General features: G+C 50.9%; 2 protein-coding genes across 3 annotated transcripts; one reads left to right on the forward strand and one right to left on the reverse strand.

Moving 5' to 3' along the window:
- The first annotated feature begins 6,662 nt into the window (after positions 1-6,662).
- On the forward strand, positions 6,663-8,532 carry LOC123185611 (putative protein Brevis radix-like 5). The gene is made up of 2 exons (XM_044597468.1): positions 6,663-7,380; positions 7,492-8,532. The coding sequence occupies exons 1-2, from the start codon at positions 7,303-7,305 to the stop codon at positions 8,269-8,271; spliced, it is 858 nt and encodes a 285-aa protein (XP_044453403.1). The 5' UTR covers positions 6,663-7,302; the 3' UTR covers positions 8,272-8,532.
- An 8,229-nt stretch (positions 8,533-16,761) lies between these two features.
- Positions 16,762-19,248, reverse strand: LOC123189512 (uncharacterized). Of its 2 annotated transcripts, none has more exons than XR_006495875.1 (2): positions 18,210-19,248; positions 16,762-17,034 (listed from the first exon to the last, which is right to left on the reverse strand). XR_006495875.1 is itself a non-coding variant. In XM_044601939.1 (2 exons), exon 1 carries the CDS (start codon positions 19,121-19,123, stop codon positions 18,593-18,595), a length of 531 nt encoding a protein of 176 aa, XP_044457874.1. In that variant the 5' UTR covers positions 19,124-19,248; the 3' UTR covers positions 16,762-17,034; positions 18,584-18,592. The 2 variants fall into 2 exon arrangements, 1 of the variants encoding a protein (XP_044457874.1); XM_044601939.1 differs by having other exon boundaries at positions 18,584-19,248.
- Between the last annotated feature and the right edge of the window lie 1,271 nt (positions 19,249-20,519).

Raw genomic sequence — 20,519 nt, forward strand, 5'->3', positions numbered from 1 at the left:
CAAAACATTGTTTCCTCGATGATTCTTGAGGAAAGGTTGTATGTGATACAACCGGAAGGTTTTGTCTATCCTGAAATATGCTAATAAGTATGCAAAGCTCCAGCAATCCTTCTGAGGACTGGAGTGAGCATCTCGGAGTTGGAATGTATGCTTTGCTGAGATGATCAAACATTTTGGGTTTATACAAAGTTTATGAGAAACTTGTATTTCCAAAGAAGTGAGTGGGAGCACTATAGAATTTCTGATGAGTATATGTTGTTGACATCAGAAATGACGTAGAATTTCTGGAAAGCATATAGGGTTATTTGGAAAGTGTTTTCAATGGAAAACCTGGATTAAGCTACTTGAACATTGAGCATCAAGATCTATAAGGATAGATCAAAACGCTTAATAGTACTTTCAAATGAGCACATACCTTGACATGATCTTGAAGGTGTTCAAGATGGATCAGTCAAAGAAGAAGTTCTTGCCTGAGTTGTAAGGTACGAAGTTAAGACTTAAAGCTTGACCATGGCAGAATAGAGAGAAAGGAACGAAGGTCGTCCCCTATGCTTAAGACATAGGCTCTACAATATGCTATGTTGTGTACCGCACCTGAAGTGTGCTTTACCATGAGTCAGTCAAGGGGTACAAGAGTGATCCAAGAATGGATCACAGGACAGCGGTCAAAGTTATCCTTAGTAACTAGTGGACTAAGGAATTTTCTCAATTATGGAGGTGGTAAAAGAGTTTGTCGTAAAGGGTTACGTCGATGCAAGCTTAACACCTATCCGGATAGCTCTGAGTAGAGATACCGGATACGTATAATGGAGCAACAATTTAGAATAGCTCCAAGTAGAACAGTTATTTGGAATACCTCCAAATAGAACGTGGTAGCTGCATCTAGGAGATGACATAGAGATTTGTAAAGCACACACGGATCTGAAAGGTTCAGACCCGTTGACTATAACCTCTCTCATAAGCATAACATGATCAAACCCAGAACTCATCGAGTGTTAATCACATGGTAAATGTGAACTAGATTATTGACTCTAGTAAACTCTTTTGGTGTTAGTCACATGGGGATGTGACCTTGAGTGTTAATCACATATCGATGTGAACTAGATTATTGACTCTAGTGCAAGTGGGAGACTGTTGGAAATATGCCCTAGAGGCAATAATAAATTGATTATTATTATATTTCCTTGTTCATGATAATCGTTTATTATCCATGCTAGAATTGTATTGATAGGAAACTCAGATACATGTGTGGATACATAGACAACACCATGTCCCTAGTAAGCCTCTAGTTGACTAGCTCGTTAATCAATAGATGGTTACGGTTTCCTGACCATGGACATTGGATGTCATTGATAACGGGATCACATCATTAGGAGAATGATGTGATGGACAAGACCCAATCCTAAGCCTAGCACAAGATCATGTAGTTCGTATGCTAAAGCTTTTCTAATGTCAAGTATCATTTCCTTAGACCATGAGATTGTGCAACTCCCGGATACCGTAGGAGTGCTTTGGGTGTGCCAAACGTCACAACGTAACTGGGTGGCTATAAAGGTACACTACGGGTATCTCTGAAAGTGTCTGTTGGGTTGGCACGAATCGAGATTGGGATTTTGTCACTCCGTGTAAACGGAGAGGTATCTCTGGGCCCACTCGGTAGGACATCATCACAATGTGCACAATGTGACCAAGGGGTTGATCACGGGATGATGTGTTACGGAACGAGTAAAGAGACTTGCCGGTAACGAGATTGAACAAGGTATCGGTATACCGACGATCGAATCTCGGGCAAGTACCATACCGCTAGACAAAGGGAATTGTATACGGGATTGATTGAGTCCTTGACATCGTGGTTCATCCGATGAGATCATCATGGAACATGTGGGAGCCAACATGGGTATCCAGATCCCGCTGTTGGTTATTGACCGGAGAACATCTCGGTCATGTCTGCATGTCTCCCGAACCCGTAGGGTCTACACACTTAAGGTTCGATGACGCTAGGGTTATAAAGGAAGCTTGTATGTGGTTACCGAATGTTGTTCGGAGTCCCGGATGAGATCCCGGACGTCACGAGGAGTTCCAGAATGGTCCGGAGGTAAAGATTTATATATAGGAAGTCCTGTTTCGGCCATCGGGACAAGTTTCGGGGTCATCGGTATTGTACCGGGACCACCGGAAGGGTCCCGGGGGCCCACCGGGTGGGGCCACCTGCCCCGGGGGGCCACATGGGCTGTAGGGGGTGCGCCTTGGCCTACATGGGCCAAGGGCACCAGCCCCAAGAGGCCCATGCGCCTAGGGAACCCTAGAGGGAAGAGTCCTCAAGGGGGAAGGCACCTCCGAGGTGCCTTGGGGAGGATGGACTCCTCGCCCCCCCCCCTCTTAGCCGCACCCCTTCCTTGGAGGAAGGGGCAAGGCTGCGCCTCCCCCCTCTCCCCTGCCCCTATATATAGTGGAGGGGAGGGAGGGCATCCATACCTGAGCCCTTGGCGCCTCCCTCCCTCCCGTGACACCTCCTCCTCTCCCGTAGGTGCTTGGCGAAGCCCTGCAGGATTGCCACGCTCCTCCATCACCACCACGCAGTTGTGCTGCTGCTGAATGGAGTCTTCCTCAACCTCTCCCTCTCTCCTTGCTGGATCAAGGCGTGGGAGACATCTTCGAGCTGTACGTGTGTTGAACGCGGAGGTGTCGTCCGTTCGGCACTAGGATCATCGGTGATCTGAATCACGACGAGTACGACTCCATCAACCCCGTTCACTTGAACGCTTCCGCTTAGCGATCTACAAGGGTATGTAGATGCACTCTCCTTCCCCTCGTTGCTAGTCTCTCCATAGATAGATCTTGGTGACACGTAGGAAAATTTTGAATTTCTGCTACGTTCCCCAACAAGAGATTGATCAAGACTATGCCAAAGAGTGAATCAAGTTGATCAACACACAAAGCGTAGAAGATGTACCGAGAGGGATCAAGTGATCCCATCGTATGGTAAGCATTGTCAATTACGCTTTGTGTACTAACCCATGGTATTCACGAGAGTTCTTTGTGGGGTTAGGTTGTGGTGTGTAAGTTAAAGTGGAGCATCACGAAGAGATCAAATGCTTTAAGCTTGACGTCCATTGTGGTGACAATGTACTTGTGAAGATGTGAGGAAGAGTGGCTCACCCATAGTGGAGTATGGGGGAGCAATCAATTAGTCTTCATCGAGCCAACGCAATCAAGAAAGGTGGTCCAACTTGAGGGAGTCAAGATCGTCATCATCTAGCTCAAGTGGACCATGTGCAAGGCAAAGGTTTACCCTTGATAGGTTTTCTATTCTACCAGTCTCATGGTGGTAGTTGGGAGACCGGGTTATAGGATCGATTGTCGTACTATCAAGGGGGGCTCTCGATGAGTAGCTTGATCGTATCATTCATAGAGAGCTGAAACCATTGCATCCTTGCATCATCTTTATTGGTTCTTATTTGGTTCTTCTCCTTGTGAGATTTGGAGCTTTTGGTCATCTTGATGACAAGCTCGAGTTCATCGAAAACGGAGTTCACATGCATCTTCTATGATGTTTTCGATGTTGGAGGTTATGTCGGTTCTTCTCTATTGGAGGGTTCACTTCTCTTTTTGTTAGGCATACCTCCCCTACCTTTTCTTACTATAACCATTCCTTGTTTTGATGCTACTTGTCGTCTTGTATCCAACAAGCTTGAGTTTGCTCAATTCGGAGCTCATTTGTAGAAGTTATGGCAGTTCTGGTTTTATTGTATCCTACTGTTGTCTTTAGCTGTGATATGAAGGCAGCCAAGTGCTAAAGCCTCTGTGGTGTACGGTAGTACTGCTCAAGGGTCCAGCGGTAGTACCGCTCCTGGTGAGCGGTAGTATCGCTACCTCTAGCCCATAGCATTGTCACACACGGAAGTAGGCGCGGAAATAATTTTTTACTTCCACCCCTACGAGGTAGTACCGCTCCCTGCGAGCAATAGTACCGTGCCGGCTTTCTTCTCGAAGTTAGCTCCAGCGGATGTAGGTGTGGCAGTAATTTTTTACATCTGTGGACGCGTAGTAGTAGCCCAGCGGTAGTACCGCTACCTCACTGTGTATACTGCCGTGTGCTGCACCTGTGTGGCTGTTGAATGCTACCCATGCGGTAGTACTGCAAGGGCGGGCGGTAGTACCGCTCCGGTAGTAGCACCGCACTGTTGCCCCATTGCAGCAGTGTTTCTTTTGGCTACTGCCACCCTAGCGGTAGTATCGCTCCTTGGAGCGGTAGTACCGCTCGGTGCGGCCTGTGAGGATAACGGTTGGATTTCCCCCCTCCTATAAAAAGTGGTCTTCTTCCCATTGAACCTTATCCTTTGAGCTCGTGTTCTTCCCCCATTGTTGACCTTCTTCGAGCTTGCTATCTCTCGATCCGTCCATTGATTCTTGCTAGTTTTTGGGGGGGAAGAGAGAAGAGATCTAGATCCACATTTCCACCAATCACTTTCTCCTCTATGTGAGGGGAACCCCTTGGATCTAGATCTCAGAGTTCTTGGTGTTCTCCTTCTTATTCTTCCTCCCAATTTCCTCCCTAGCATTAGTTGCTTTGGTGGGATTTGAGAGAGAAGGACTTGGGCACTTCGTGTGCCCTTGTCATTGCATTTGATGCATCGTTTTGAGTTCTCCACGGTGATACGTGCAAGTTACAAGTTGAGAAGCTTATTACTCTTGGGTGCTTGGTGCCCTTGAGTTTGTTCCTCTTGGGTGCTTGGGCACCCTAGACGGTTGGTGGTGTTCGGGGCTCAATCATTGTGGTGTAAAGCTCCAGAAAAGCGTCGGGATCTCCAATTAGGTTGTGGAGATCGCCCCGAGCAATTTGACGGGTACCGGTGACCACCCCCAGGGTTGCCAAAGTGTACGGGTTCAGTGACCACCACCAAGGGTTGCCATTTGTACGGGTTTGGTGACCGCCCTCAAGGTTCCCTTAGTGGAATCATGACATCTTGCATTGTGCGAGGGCGTGAGGAGATTACGGTGGCCCTAGTGGCTTCTTGGGGAGCATTGTGCCTCCACACCACTCCAAACGGAGATTAGCATCCGCAAGGGTGTGAACTTCGGGATACATCGCCGTCTCTGCGTGCCTCAGTTATCTCTTACCCGAGCCCTTTACTTATGCACTTTACTTTGTGATAGCCATATCGTTCTTTGTCATATCTCTTGCTATCACATAGTTGATTATTTTTCTTACCATAAGTTGTTGGTGCACATAGGTGAACCTAGTTGTTTTAGGTTTTGTGCTTGTCAAATTAACCGGTAGGTTTATTCCGCTTTTGTTCAAGCCTAAACCGTAATTATGTTAAAGCGCATGTTCACCCCCTCTAGGCGACATCCACGATCTTTCATCGGCTTCCTTCCATTCCCACACGTACTGCAACCATGAGAGCGTGTCGTCGCAGATCCTCATCGGTCGCTCCCTCCACCGTTGCGCTCTCGTCTCCTCCAGTATCGTCGGTTGCACAGATCCGATTGGTCGCAGCATCTCCGAAAACGCCTGATAAATGAACAGGAGCAGCATCCGAGGTACCTCCACATCTCATGGCGGCTGTGGAGGAGGCGGCGAGCACGTGGATCTGCTCTGGCGAGGCATGGGACGACTAGCTGGCGCGACACTGGGTGGTGCGGTGGCGGTGGGCGGCAGATGGGGTGGGCGAGTCATAGGAGAGGGTGGATGGGGTGGGCGCCTCTTTCAATGCCCTGGATGGAATTTAATTTCTCCTCCTCTTTATTTTTGTGTTATCTGTATTAGCTATTTGTGTAGATGTTTCTACTATATGCCTAGTACGTGATCATGTGGTCAGATATCAGTGTGATATATATTTTTTTGCGAGAAAATTTCTGATCTATCCATCTTCCATCATGGCAGTACAACGAATATCAGAAATAATAAAAATTACATTCAGATCCGTAGATCACCTAGCGACGACTACAAGCACTGAAGCGAGCCGAAGGCGCGCCGCTGTCATCGCCCCTCCATCACCGCAGTCGAGCACAACTTATTGTAGTAGACAGTCGGGAAGTCGTCGTGCTAAGATCCCGTAGGACTAGCGCACCAGAACAGCAACCGCCGCGGATGAAGAATAACGTAGATCAGAAGGATCCAACCCGAAGACACATGAACGTAGACGAACAACGACGAGATCCGAGCAAATTCACCAAAAATAGATCCGTCGGAGACATACCTCCACACGCCCACCAACGGTGCTAGACGCACCGCCGGAACGGGGGCTAAGCGCGGAGACCTTTATTCCATCTTCAGGGAGCCGCCGCCGCCTCGTCTTCCTGAGCAGGACACAAACCCTAGCAAAACTGTAAGAAACGACTAAAAACGAAGCCCTCCCGCCGGCCCTTGCCGAGATCCACCGCGCCCTCATGGCCCTAGGGCCACCGGAGAGGATGCGGCGCCAGCGGGAGGCAGAAACACTAGTTTTTTTGTGGAGGAGGAGGCGGCGGCGGTAAAAAGAAAGTTTATTTCATCAGTCGTTATATATCAATACGATATTAACACTGTCAATGGTATGATCATAATTTATCTCTGAAGTAATATTTTTTCTGCTAATATACTCAACAATAACTACCCAGTTATTTTTATACAACATTAGTACTACTGGTACTCATTGAGAATAAAGTCAACCCAATATTTTCTCGGAAAGCCATTTTGGTTCCGGTGCATTTCAGTTCAAACGCGAAGATGGAGTAATAAACCTCGGCAGCGATGGTTGGGATTGCGCGAGTACGTATCACAACGCGACGTGTGAGCTGGTGCAATTTATGTTTCAGGCGTATCCCGCCGGCCCGTATCCCCTCCTTCAATGATGCGTACGTGCAGACGTTCATACCACGGGCAAGCTGGTAATGCGACGCAACGTCTGGATATGGCATGAATGAACCTGGCCTGCGCGGGGTGGAGCGATAATTCAAAATCCGCCGTACCCCAGCCCCGGTACGAGCGGGTCGGTTGGTTCGGCTTCGGCTGGCCAGTAGTAGTACCCGAGTACCGCTCCGAAATCTAATTCCACCCATAACACTCGGCAATCCGCATTAACTGCATGCGCCTCTGCTGACTGCTGCCCCGGATCAGATGGCCTCCCCTCCCTGCGTTAATCCCGTGCCGCCCCCCTCCTGCTCTGCGCAGTGCGCACGCCCATTTCAAATCCCCACCAAAACCTCCTTCCTTCCGCCAGAGTTTTCGGAGCAGGGCAGCGCAGAGCGGGGCAGGGTTTTCGCGGCGCACCCCACCGTCCAGGTGTCCTCGTCTAGGAGGAGGTCTGGATCGACGAGATGCACGCGTGCTTCCATGGCGGCGGCGGCAGCGGCAGGACCAGGACCATCAGCATCATCCGGGACCTCACCAAGAACGTACGCCGGCAGCCCAGCGCCATCCGTCAGATTCCGTTCCATCCTTCCCGTGTACGGTATGTCCGCGCGCGCGCGCGGATGCATCTAACGTGCCTGTGTGCGTGTGTGCAGATGAAGTCCATGTCGCTCAAGATGAAGGCGGGCGGCGGCGGGGGCAACGCGCGGGCGAGGCGACGGCGGCGGAAAGGGGCGGAAGGGGAGGAGGACCTGGAGCCGCAGGACAAGGACGTGGCCGCGGCGTCGGCGTCCGCCAAGATAGCGCCGGAGGAGCGAGAGGGGAAGACGCGTGCGCCATGCGACCGGTGCCGCTCCGGCCTGGAAGACGTCCCCGAGGAGGGGGAAGAGGAGGAGGAGGCGGCGGCGGCGGACCATACGACCGGGGAGGAGCAGAGCGATGGCGAGTGGGTGGCGGAGCCGGAGCCCGGGGTGCTGATGACGCTGGTGTCGCGCCCCGACGGCACCAACCACCTCCGCAAGCTGAGGTTCCGGGAGGAGCTGTTCGACGGGCCCCGGGCGGCGCAGCGCTGGTGGGCGGACAACTACGACAGCATCGTCGAGCTCTACAGCATCGTGCAGTCCACCGGAGCGTCGCACGAGGAGGAGGACGCCGAGGACGGCATCGACGACGACGAGCCCGCGACGCCGTGCCAGTCGGAGGACGACCACCACCAACCGCGGCGGTGGCCGCGGCTGGGGTGCGACTCGGCCTCCACCTCGGCCGGCCCGTCCAGCGGAAGCGGAAGCGGCAGCGGCAGCGGCGGTGGGTCGGCCAGCACCGTGGGCTCGCCAATACTGGGCCTCGTCGTCGCCACGCCTCCTAACAAGGGCGAGAGAAGCCCGGGCCAAGCACAATCACACAAACACAAGTGTCGTTCCTTGCACATAAATTAGACAGAAATGGTTATTATTTTTAGGGTTTTCTCCAGTCTTTCGTGCCCATCATCTTACAGAAGCAGGCCTGGGCACGGGTTTTACAGCTTTTGTTTATACTGATTCACTGGTTCTCATTTGTATTCGATACTTCCTGCAAGGCTGTAAACAACGGCCAGCATTTTCCTGCAAGGGGTGGCTTGGGCAGTTGGAGCAGTAAAAATCGGCTATGGCCTATGGATGGAACATTGGTATGATGACAAATGTTTAATTCTGGGAGGATGTCTTATTTGGGCACTGCTGCCTGGCTACAAAGTTCTGTTGTTAATGAACAGAATTGCTCCATTGCCCAGGCCTGAGATGCTGTGCATTCAAAGCTTCAGTTTCCTTGAACTGTTGATGATCGCCCCATGGATCAATGCTTTCACCTTTGTGAGATTGCTCGTAGTGTCTCTCTGTCTGACGAGAGAGTATGTTATGCATGGATATATGATCCATCTCGTATTCTAGTTTGTAATCGGTGAAATCCTTTTATGTCATTGTGAGTAATCGAGGATTATTCCTGCTTATACCCATTCTGCTTGGAATATTACTATTCCTAAAGTGTACATGTGTTTTCTACTCCCTCCGTTCCAAATTACTCGTCGTGGTTTTAGTTCAAATTTGAACTAAAACCACGACGAGTAATTTGGAACGGAGGAAGTAGGTTTTTAGTAACAACAAAATACTGACTAGAGATAACACCTTGCTAAACGCCGAACTGTGGATGGCTCATCAAGTCATCATGTGTGTATTTTGTGCTGAAAATGAAAGTGTCATCACTTATTCTTTGCTTGGACGTTTGCTAAAAGAACATTTTGAAGCTCGTCTCTGACGTACTTTTGCTTGACATGGGTAATTTACTTTGACCCTGTTCCTCGCTGGAAAACAAAATGCCTGTGTCAGCGTCCCTAACGAGGCCGGCCCGCAAGGCAGCTCCAAGGATCCTGTCTCCACGACCCCGCGTGCGGCCCGGCCCAGGAAACCCAACCCACGCATCGTCGGCCCAGCGTGGGTTAACTGAAGCCCGTGCGGCAGCTACTTAAGTAGAGAGGCGACAGCGAGCTAGGGTTATCCAGTGGATCACGACTTCGGCGGCTCGGCTCTATTCCCCTTCCTCCTTCTCGCTGGCTATGAACCCTAGTTCCCCATTCGTGTAATCCTCCCTGTAATCGTTACCATATCGAATCCTGAGAGTGGAATTGCTAGTAATCGAGAGGATCCACTTCCACCCTCACATCTGGTATCAGAGACCAACAATCCACCACCACCGCGCCATCCTGACGCAGATCATCGAAACCAGAGGCATCCATCAAGCCCGTACGCATCTCGTCGCCATGGATCCGGCCATCGAAGCCTTTCTCGACAGGCTCGACAACACCCTCAAGGCCCAGAACAAGGCCATCGCAGAGATCCAGACCTCCACGGCCAAAATCGACGACCTCGTCAACTGGCGACCGGATATGGAGAAGCGGGTGGCAGATCTGGGCGACGCGGTGGCGGCGCTCCAACTGGCGCAGCCACCTCCGTCCAAGCCGAGCGAGGAGCCGATTGGCGTGAGTTCGAAGCAAGGCCCTTCTGCGGCGACCGACGTCCTCCACAGGGCCGGTGGCGGCGCGGGCAACGATTCCCATGGGCCCGATGGACACGGCATCTTCAACTTACCACGGGGGAATGTGGCGGCGTCCTTCCAGACGCCGCCGCCACCCCCGGCAACAGGTCCGTCCTCCTCCCTCGCAACAATTTCCACACCACCATCATCGTTCGCGCACGCAAGTCAGATGCTGTCTGGTCTAGGCCAAACTCACCCATCTATCACATTTCCACAATTCACGGGTGATAACCCGAATTTGTGGAAAACTATGTGCGAACAGTACTTCCAAATGTTCGGCATCTTGCCTTCGTTCTGGGTACCCATGGCGGCCCTAAATTTCTCCGGGTCAGCTGCTGTGTGGCTGCAATCCATACAGAAACGTCTCGCTGAGTTCGATTGGGATACTTTCACCTCATTACTTTGCACTCTTTTTGGACGCGATCGGCACCAGACGCTGATCAGGCAGTTTTACACTGTCCGACAAACGTCCTCTGTAGCACACTACATAGAGCAATTTGAGTTAATTATCAATCATTTATCATCTTATTCTGACTCGATCCATCCCTTTTACTTCTTAACTCGTTTCGTCGAGGGTCTGCGGAGGGACATTCGAGCGGTGGTCCTCGTGCAACGACCACCGGACTTGGATACGGCGTGCGTGCTGGCATTACTCCAGGAAGAGGTGGCCGATGGCGCTTTCGGCAGCCCAGCTCGCCCACCAGAGCCACCCCCGCGAGGAGGCACTCCCATGCCGCTTCCTCCCCCTCCGGTGCGCTCGGTGCCAGCGGCGCCGGCGGCAGATCGCCGCGGCACGAACGCGGCCCGCGCAGACACAGCCAAGCTGAAGTCACTCCGGGACTATCGATGAGCTCGTGGCCTGTGTTTCAAATGCGGCGAGAGGTGGGGGCACGACCATGTGTGCCCCACCACCGTCCAGCTACATGTGGTGGAGGAGCTGCTGGACGTCTTCGGCCTCGACAGCTTCGTCGACACACAGCTGGGTCAAGACGAGCCACCACAAGAAACAGCCATGGCCATTTCATTGTCTGCAGTTACAGGGGGAGTGTCAGCCAAAGCTTTCCAACTCAGGGCGTGGCTGCAAGGCCGTGAAGTTCTCATGTTAGTGGATTCGGGCAGCTCCAATTCGTTCATCAACCAACAGCTCGCCCAACATCTTTCAGGAGTCCAACCCCTCGCCAAGCCCAGCCGTGTGCGGGTGGCAGACGGAAGTGAACTGCTCTGTTCAGAAGTGGCCACTCGATGCGCCTGGTATGCGCAAGGGCATGAGGTCTATACGGACTTGAAGGTACTGGCTCTGGGCACGTACGATGTCATCTTGGGCATGGATTGGCTAGAGGAACACAGTCCGATGCGGGTTGACTGGCGCGCGCGCTTCCTGGAGATCCCTACCCCAGCAGGACCGCTTCGCCTGCGAGGACACGACGCACCGTCGACAACTTGCCAATCCATCAACAGTCTGCAGCTGCAAAACTTGTGCAGCAAAGGCTCTGTCACACATGTCATACATCTTTGCGTGGTAGCACCGTTGCCTGAGGACTTGGAGCAAACTCCAGAATGCATTCAGGAAGTGTCGAATCAGTTCCCTAACGTGTTCGAAGAGCCAACCGGACTCCCACCTAGGAGGGCGTGCGATCATCGCATCCCTCTGATTCTAGGAGCGCGACCAGTCAACGTCCGGCAGTACAGATACAAACCAGAGCAGAAAACTGAGATAGAAGCTCAAGTGGAGGCACTGTTGAAATCAGGGGTGATTCAGCGTAGTAACAGCCCATTCTCCTCACCAGTCATTCTCGTGAAGAAAAAGGACGGCACCTAGCGTCTATGCATCGATTACAGGCAGTTAAATGCAATCACGGTGGTCGGCAAGTTTCCGGTGCCAGTAATTGAAGAACTTCTCGATGAGTTACATGGAGCAGCATGGTTCTCTAAGTTAGATTTGCGAGCAGGCTACCATCAAATCAGGTTAGCGCCCGGGGAAGAACACAAGACAACATTTTCAACTCATCGGGGGCACTTTGAGTTCAAGGTTTTATCCTTTGGGCTAGCTGGAGCCCCCCCCCCCACTTTCATTAAGGGCTGACAACTACTCTCAAAACAGTGATTCGCGTCTGTGTTCTCTGTTTCTTCGACGACATCTTGATTTTCAGTGCCACGTTGGAGGATCACATATGCCATGTCAAGCAAGTGCTGGAGCTTCTCCGTAGGGACAACTGGAAAGTGAAACACAGCAAGTGTGCTTTCGGGCAAAGCAAGATCTCGTACTTGGGCCACGTTATCAGCGCGCAAGGGGTTGCAACAGATCCAACAAAGGTGGCTGCGGTGGCAAATTGGTCTTCACCCCAAAATATCAAGGAAGTTCGGAGTTTCTTGGGACTCGCAGGCTACTATCGTCGTTTTGTGCGCAACTTTGGAGTGATCGCCCGACCCCTCTTTAACTTGCTGAAGAAAGGCGTTCCATTCCTTTGGACGTCCATCGCAAAAACTGCCTTTCAAGTTTTGAAGCAGCAGCTCATCTCAGCACCAGTGCTGGCTTTACCCAATTTTGCTCAGCCATTCACAGTGGAGACAGACGCGTGCGACCATGGCATCGGGGCAATTCTGCAACAACAGGGGCACCCAATCGCATTCATGAGCAAAGCACTCAGCCCGAGGTATCAAGGGCTGTCAACCTACGAGAAGGAATACCTGGCAATCATAGTAGCAGTGGACCAGTGGCGCCCGTATTTGCAACACGCAGAATTTGTTATTTACACTGACCAGAAGAGCCTCACACATCTAGAAGAGCAACGCCTGAACACCCCGTGGCAACACAAGGCTTTCACCAAGTTGTTAGGGCTCAGGTACCAGATCAAGTACAAGGAGCTGATAATCACGGCGCGGATGCTCTTTCACGAGCGAACCAAGCAGATACACTGCTCGTGGTCACATCATGCCAACCAAGCTGGCTGGAAGACGTCATCAACAACTACAACGGCAATCTGCACGCGCAGAAACTTCTGGAGCAACTAGCAGTGCGTGACGACCCAAAAGGACGGTTCACGTTTCAGTAAGGCATCATCAGGTTCAGAGGCAGGATTTGGCTAGGGGGGGGGGACACAGATCCAACAACATATCATACAAGCTTTTCATGACAACCCGATAGGAGGACATTCAGGATTTCCTGTCACGTACAGACGTACGACGTCTGTTCGTGTGGCCCAAGATGAAGGTGCAAATCAAGCAGTCTGTGCAGTGTTGTTCGGTGTGCCAACAGGCTAAGCCAGACAGAGCGGCCTCTCCAGATCTGTTATCTCCGTTGCCAATTCCCAACAAGCCATGGGACATGATTACTATGGATTTCGTGGATGGCTTGCCACAATCGAGCAGATTCAACTGTCTGCTGGTGATCGTGGATAAGAGAACCAAGTACAGTCATTTCTTGCCTCTGGCGCACCCATACACGGCAACTTCTGTGGCTCAACTGTTCATTCAGCAGGTCTACAAGGTACAAGGACTGCCCGGGGTGATCGTATCAGATCGTGATCCTGTGTTCACTAGCCATTTCTGGCAGGAGCTTTTCAAGGCCACGGGCACTCAGCTCAGACTCAGCACAGCCAACCATCCTCAAACGGACGGGCAGACTGAGCGAGTTAACCAATGCGTGGAAACCTTCCTGAGATGTTTCACACAATCATGCCCCCGGCGGTGGAGTTTCTGGATACCTTTGGCTCAGTTTTGGTATAACACCTCTCACCATTCGGCCATTGGCATGACACCTTTCAAAGCTATGTTCGGGTACGAGCCACGGCACTGGGGCATAACAGCAGAAAACACCTGTTCTGTCCCAGCCCTCAACTCGTGGCTCGAGGAAAGGGATACGGTGCAGGAACTGTTACAACAACACTTGAACAGAGCAAAGCAACTGATGAAAAGCCAGGCGGACAAGAAACGATCATTCCGTCAGTTTGAAGTGGGCGATCAAGTCTACCTGAAGCTACAACCTTATATCCAAACTTCCGTCGCTCCACGGGCAAATCACAAGCTGGCATTCAAGTACTACGGGCCTTTTCCTATCATCAGCAAGATCAACGAGGTCGCCTACAAGCTACAGCTCCCGTCGCAAGCAACAATCCATCCAGTCTTCCACGTCTCGCTCCTTCGACGCGTCCTGAGCACGGGTACGGCTGTTGAACCTCAGTTACCTCATTGTTCTGATGAGCTCGCAGTCCCTATGGCAGTTCTGCAATCAAGATGGCGCCAGGAGAAGGGCAAGATGAGGGAGCAGGTGCTCGTCCGTTGGTCCAATTCAGAGGCGCTTGGCGAAACCTGGGAAGACAAGGCACGGCTCAAGGAGCGCTTCCCGCTTGCGGAGGCTTGGGGACAAGCCTCTGCTCAAGGAGAGGGGATGTCAGCGTCCCTAACGAGGCCGGCCCGCAAGGCAGCTCCAAGGATCCTGTCTCCACGACCCCGCGTGCGGCCCGGCCCAGGAAGCCCAACCCACGCATCGTCGGCCCAGCGTGGGTTAACTGAAGCCCGTGCGGCAGCTACTTAAGTAGAGAGGCGATAGCGAGCTAGGGTTATCCAGTGGATCACGGCTTCGGCGGCTCGGCTCTATTCCCCTTCCTCCTTCTCGCTGGCTATGAACCCTAGTTCCCCATTCGTGTAATCCTTCCTGTAATCGTTACCATATCGAATCCTGAGAGTGGAATTGCTAGTAATCGAGAGGATCCACTTCCACCCTCACAGCCTGCAATGTTGATTTCTGCTGCTTTATCATGTACTCTTTCGAACTATCGCAATGCTATCTGTTTCCAGGGCAATAGATGAAAAGGCTCGTTGGATGTATGGGACAGATTACTCTCAACCATGCATTGCCAGAAAAGATTGTGCAAACCTACTCAGCTGGAGAAATCGGAGGATCACACGCACCAGGAGTATGGAACACATACGCGAACAACTGCTGCGACTTGCCTGCAGCGGAAACCCTTGGCGGGAGCCTTGATTGTACTTGAGGTCTTGAGCTGCACCAAAGTCTGACGCTTACCAATTCGTTCAGGCAGGATGAAGCCCTCGTCAAGCGATTGCCCTGCATTGGATGGAAGGCAAGACTCCAGATTCGTGATTACTATCCTGTGTGTGGGCCAGCTTTGCAAAAATGCTGGCAGCTCCTCGGCTTGTAATAGGATAGGTCTTTGTTACCTGGAATTTTAGCTGTACTTGTGGCTGTGTGTGACAGCACACTGAACATGATTTCTGTTTTCTGCTGGCCTCGTTTCAATAAAATGTGCCCGGGGAAACCCCTATCCTTCTAACCAAAAAAAAACATACTATAGTAGCTCAGCCTTCGGGCAATCAACCATTGTTTGGAGAGGAAAAAGCTTCAAACGATTAAGCCAGTGAAGGATTTGTTCTTGTCGCGTTTCCAGAAAGTATATTAGGCAATAGATTAACTTGATGGTCTAAATCAACCATGCTCCTGATAATGTGGAAGGTTTACAGCCTCAAGCAAGAGCTGCTGCAACTAGCAAAGAGAAATGGTGGCTCCCGAATTCTCCATCCTCCTTGTAAGATGCTCATCCTCAAGTGCTCCATCAGCGCAACACAACCTTTGGCTCGCTTGTCACCCTCTGGTTTGGCAAGGCCATCGTTTGATACACCACCTACAGCATGCGAATGCCAGTTGAAGCACAGTTTGGGTGGCTCCTTCAGCACACTCAGAGCTTTGGAATCCCAGATTCATCTGTGCATCCTACGACAGACACCAGAGACTGTGCTTACCAGGGCAGTTGGTTTGGACACCTTCACCAACCCGGCCAATACCGACCTGCCCAATCTAGTGCTTAACAATGCTCCATGGGATAAAACTCTGCAGCCGGCTCATGGCGACAGACAACACCGGTGGCAGGCTTCTCCTCAATGTGCAAGATTATGAGAGAGACCCCGTGTTTTACGCTGTGGCTGCACTCTGTGGAAACCAATACAGCTCGTCTTGGTCCAGTGACATCGTCAGGAGCGGCTCACAGCTGGTAGTACTTCACCGTGCCTTGAAAGATCAAAAATCAGCATCACATATGTGGAGATGACCTGCATGGCAGACCACCACCACCGTCCCAGCTTGAAACAGATGGCGAATTCCGGCGATGCATCTACCAAAGATGGCAGCAGCGAGCATCCAGTGGAACGTTCCTGCAACTTCATCTCAAGGGGCATCTGCAACATCGTTGTAACAGGAGATGCAAGCAGAGTATGCACGCTGAACATGTACCACAGCAGTTCAACACAAAATTAAAGCACAGGTACTGCAGATTTGACTGGACCAGGAACCAGAGGTGGGTTGCCATTTGCCAGTTCCCAACATGTTATGCATTCATTGATCAGCAGAAGTACAGAGGGTGCCAAGCAGACGTCCAAGCCCAGAGTCGTGACTTTGATGAACATCATTCAACATCCAACCAGTTTGATCTACTTTCAGTGATAGCTGTGGACTGGGCTCTTGCTGCCATGAGCACAAGTACACTATCAATCAGGATAATTGCATGAGATGTGCATGTTGAACTGTTTCTGCACTTTTTTTCACCAAGTTTTGTTTTTTGGCAGTCTGGTATTTCACCAAGTTCATTGCTGGAAGGAGCTGCTGCTGTCTAACAGAAAGGCGAAAAGCACCATGAGCAGAACACTGTATCTAAACGTGCCAAAGAACAGCAGCTCCTGATCTGAGATCAGCAATGACACGACAAGCGGAAGAAAGACAAGACATATTATTGGGTCCTTGGGACCTCTTTTGCTCCATGGACGCTCTATCCTTGTAAACCTTCCCCTCATCTACCCTTTTTGGAGCTCATATCTTGCAGGTAAAATGTTGAACAAGAAATATCTCATGAGGATAGAGCAATTCTAACGGACTGGGCTGGATATATCAATCTTCTGGTGCTGGAAGACAAGGCAGCTTCCCTTGACATGAAGAGGGTCCAGCTGTTTGTGGCAGTGGCACTGCGGTGTGTGGAGTCAACCTGTAAATAGGTTGAGTATGGCAAGTGATCGAACCAGGGAACACCAACTACTGCAATGACAGGAGCAAGCGACACGCCCTAAAATGCATAAGATGACCCAGGTGCTTGATGGAGCAGTTGAGATCCATGTGCCTCCTGATCCTGCACCAAACATCAGTCCTATTCAGTAATACAGAAAATCACTGTAACTAACTTGCAGACTCGAAAAAGATGGCTAATAAAGCTAATATGCATCTACAACATGCACTTCAATAAGAATTATCAGTTCTCGCTGCTCCCATAGGTGGCATACTGTGGTGCCACGTTACCCCTATCTGATATCTCTACAACAACAATAACAACAAAGCCTTTAGTCCCAAACAAGTTCTGGTAGGCTAGAGGTGAAACCCATAAGATCTCGCGACCAACTCATGGCTCTGGCACATGGATAGCAAGATTCCATGCACCCCTGTCCATAGCTAGTTCTTTGGTGATACTCCAATCCTTCAGGTCTCTCTTAACGGACTCCTCCCATGTCAAATTCGGTCAACCCCGACCTCTCTTGACAATCTCCACACGCTTTAGCCGTCCGCTATGCACTGGAGCTTCTAGAGGCCTGCGCTGAATATGCCCAAACCATCTCAGACGATGTAGGACAAGCTTCTCTTCAATTGGTGCTACCCCAACTCTATCTTGTATATCATCATTCCGGATCTTTTGGGTTTCATCTCCATAAGAGTGGCTGAGTTTTTACGTTGGCTCGCCAAGCCTATCACAACCCTCCTCCTTTACCCGGGCTTGGGACCGGCTATGTTGAGACAACATAGGCAGAGTTCCCTATCTGATATCACTAGTTTTTACTTTTCAGACATTCTTCCCTCAATTTTTTATTTTTTTTACTTTTCAGACACTCTCATTTCAGCCCTCACAAAGGGCCATGTAAAATTTATGAACATAGCAGCAAGCAACACTCTCCCATCACCTCCTAGCTCCTGCCGTCTCCCATCGCCTGATCCCCTCCGCCAATCTCCAATCTTCACCACCTAGGTCAAAATCCAAATCCACAAAACAATGGCTACCTATTTACGCCAAACGGCCAAAGCTCATCGAATCTTGTGAGCGGACCTCGATATCATAACCTTCATATTGGCTGGCCTATGACTCCCAATATGTCTTGCATATAATAAGTAACTACATCCTTTGTCCATAGTCCATACTTGATAAACATAAAAAGTTATAGCTTACTACTACACTATGTTTAACTTCTGTTTTATTAGCATTGCACAAGGGTCTTACTAGCATGACAGACAAAATGTATTAGAATTGCACTAGCATACATCGATTTGTTGTTTCTCGCTGAACAGTTGAACAGGTTAGCGCGGCATCTGTCCCAGACTTGTGCTTTGGAGAAGGCTAGTTCAGCAACATCTGCAGCTAAAACAGGTGATCGCAGCATCTATCTCAGACTTGAATGCTTTCTCTTTGGAGAAGCCTAGTTGAGCAACATCTGCAGCTAAAAGTTGTACGAGTAACAAATAACACTGCATTCACAAGTTCTACCCAAACTGGAAGACGCTGGAAATAGTGTCACAATTTCGCAAGCTGCAGTCGACGATTTGTTTTGTATAACAAATATGCTACTATCACACAATGTCAGTGCACCGCAGTCCACAGTTGAAGAACTCGCACGGCTGCGTGAGCATCCGCTTACCTGAATGGCTCAGAAGCGGCCAGGCCGGACCCAGAAGAGCTCGCGCATGATGACCACGATGATCACGATGTTGGGCACGGTCGTCAGCACCACCCCCGCCATGGACACCGGCGGCCGCGTCCTCATGGGCCCCCTCCGAGCCCGCCGCCGCTGCGCGTACCCCCGGAGCTCGGCCTCGGTCCACCGCTCCGGTGCCGGCTCGATGCCGGCGGAGGGCACGAGCGGCGGCGGGAACTGGAAGGGGCACCGGGAGCGCCAGGACGAAGGCGGCAGGCCAAGGCGCGCGGCGCGGGGCAGGAAGACGGAGGTGAGGGCCCACCGGAGGAGCGACGCGCCGGGGCAGAGGAAAGGCGGGTAGGAGGAGCCCCGAGGTGGGCACGGGACGCGGGACGCGAGGAAGAGCTGCGAGTGGAGCGACGGCGAGTGGGACGGGTGGGTCAGGATGTGTGTCAGGGCCTCGGTCCGTTGCGCCCATGTGGGAGCGGGAGCGGGAGCGGGAGCGGTAGTCGGTGCTCGGCCTTGGGATTTAGCGTCGGCCATGGCGACGGCGAAGGAGGCGAACTGGCGAAGCCGGAGTGGACGGCGTCGGTTGCCCGGCGAGAGGATAAAGAAGAGCCGTTCCGGCGAACACGTAAATGCGGAATACGCCTTCTTGTCTTGTTTTCCCCGGTGTTCGGCGCAGCCAGAGTATCCACGTAGATATGGCTGAATTCATAGTTAGTTTTGTCTTTGTTTCGGAGATAGATTCGAATTTCTGTTTGAGATTTTGTGACGTGATTTGTATATGTTGAATCCATGCCATTGTTTTTCCCAAATGAAAGTGCCACAGCCAGGTGGGTGACACTCCGACTCTGACGTTTTTCGATGACAATTCCAATCATGCATGGATGGCAAATTTCAACGACACACTGCAAGTTTCTATCAAAAATAAATTGAAGCAGGAAGTTGTCATGCTTACAACCTAAAGTTATCATCCTTGCTTAACTAAGCTTGCTACAAAAACGTTTGATTTGCCATGTGCCCGTACCTGATGTGTGACAATTATCAGAGTCCTTGTCTACAGTAACCTCCGCTAATGATGCCATGTCACCTCGATTATTGTTGCTAATCTCGCGTCAGTTCGAAACCCAGTTCAAATTTTAAAAATAAAGTTAAACAATAAAAGTTTCCAAACATTAAAACTAAAATGCTCTAAACGTGCCAAATAATGCATAGGTAATTATGGTTAAGAAACCACTTTTTATAAAATGTTTAAATACCCTTAGGTGAATAAAACAGTAGCAAAAACCAATATTTAAATGCTTTTATAATTAACAAAATACTAAACTGAATTGCTTTGGGGTAAAACCTATTGTTGTAGTGGGTTTTAATGTATTACTAAATTAGGGATCATTTTAATATTAGATAAAAACTAAATGAAAAAGAAACTAGAAATAAAACAGAAAAGAAATAAAAAGAAAAGAAATTACAAAATAGAAAGAAACAAACAAACAAAAAATAAAAAGAAAGCCCTCACTGGGCCTCGACCCAGCCGGCCCCGTTGGCCACCCCACTAGGCCGGCCCAAACCGGCCCAGGCCGCCCTCCCTCACTCCTTTATCCCCTGTCCCCGAACCCTAGCGGCCACTACCCCCCACTTCTCCCCGATCCCCTTCTCCTCCCCATCTGGATCGGGCAACTGCCCCGAGCCATCGCCCCACATCGCCAGCGCCCCTATCCCGTCGCCCCACTCCCCCCCCCACGTTCGCCTCCTCTTCCCCCCGATCTGGATCGGGGGGCAACTTCTCCCTCACCCGACGTGCTCGCTACCGTCGTCGCACCACCACCGCGACCAGTCGCCTAGGACAGTGCCAGAAGGACCGCCGACGACTTCTACTTCCTCCCCGACCACGTGTTCGAGCTGGAGATCCCCAAGTCAGCTGGATCGAGCCGTCATC

The sequence above is a fragment of the Triticum aestivum genome, chromosome 2A (genome assembly GCF_018294505.1).
Source record: "Triticum aestivum cultivar Chinese Spring chromosome 2A, IWGSC CS RefSeq v2.1, whole genome shotgun sequence".
Lineage (NCBI taxonomy): Eukaryota > Viridiplantae > Streptophyta > Magnoliopsida > Poales > Poaceae > Triticum > Triticum aestivum.

Coding starts and splice junctions, on each gene's coding strand:
- LOC123185611 (XM_044597468.1), top strand. CDS start 7,303: ATGCACGCGTGCTTCCATGGCGGCGGCGGCAGCGGCAGGACCAGGACC. Junction 7,381..7,491: donor TCCGGGACCTCACCAAGAAC/GTACGCCGGCAG, acceptor GCGTGTGTGCAG/ATGAAGTCCATGTCGCTCAA.
- LOC123189512 (XM_044601939.1), bottom strand. CDS start 19,123: ATGGCCGACGCTAAATCCCAAGGCCGAGCACCGACTACCGCTCCCGCT.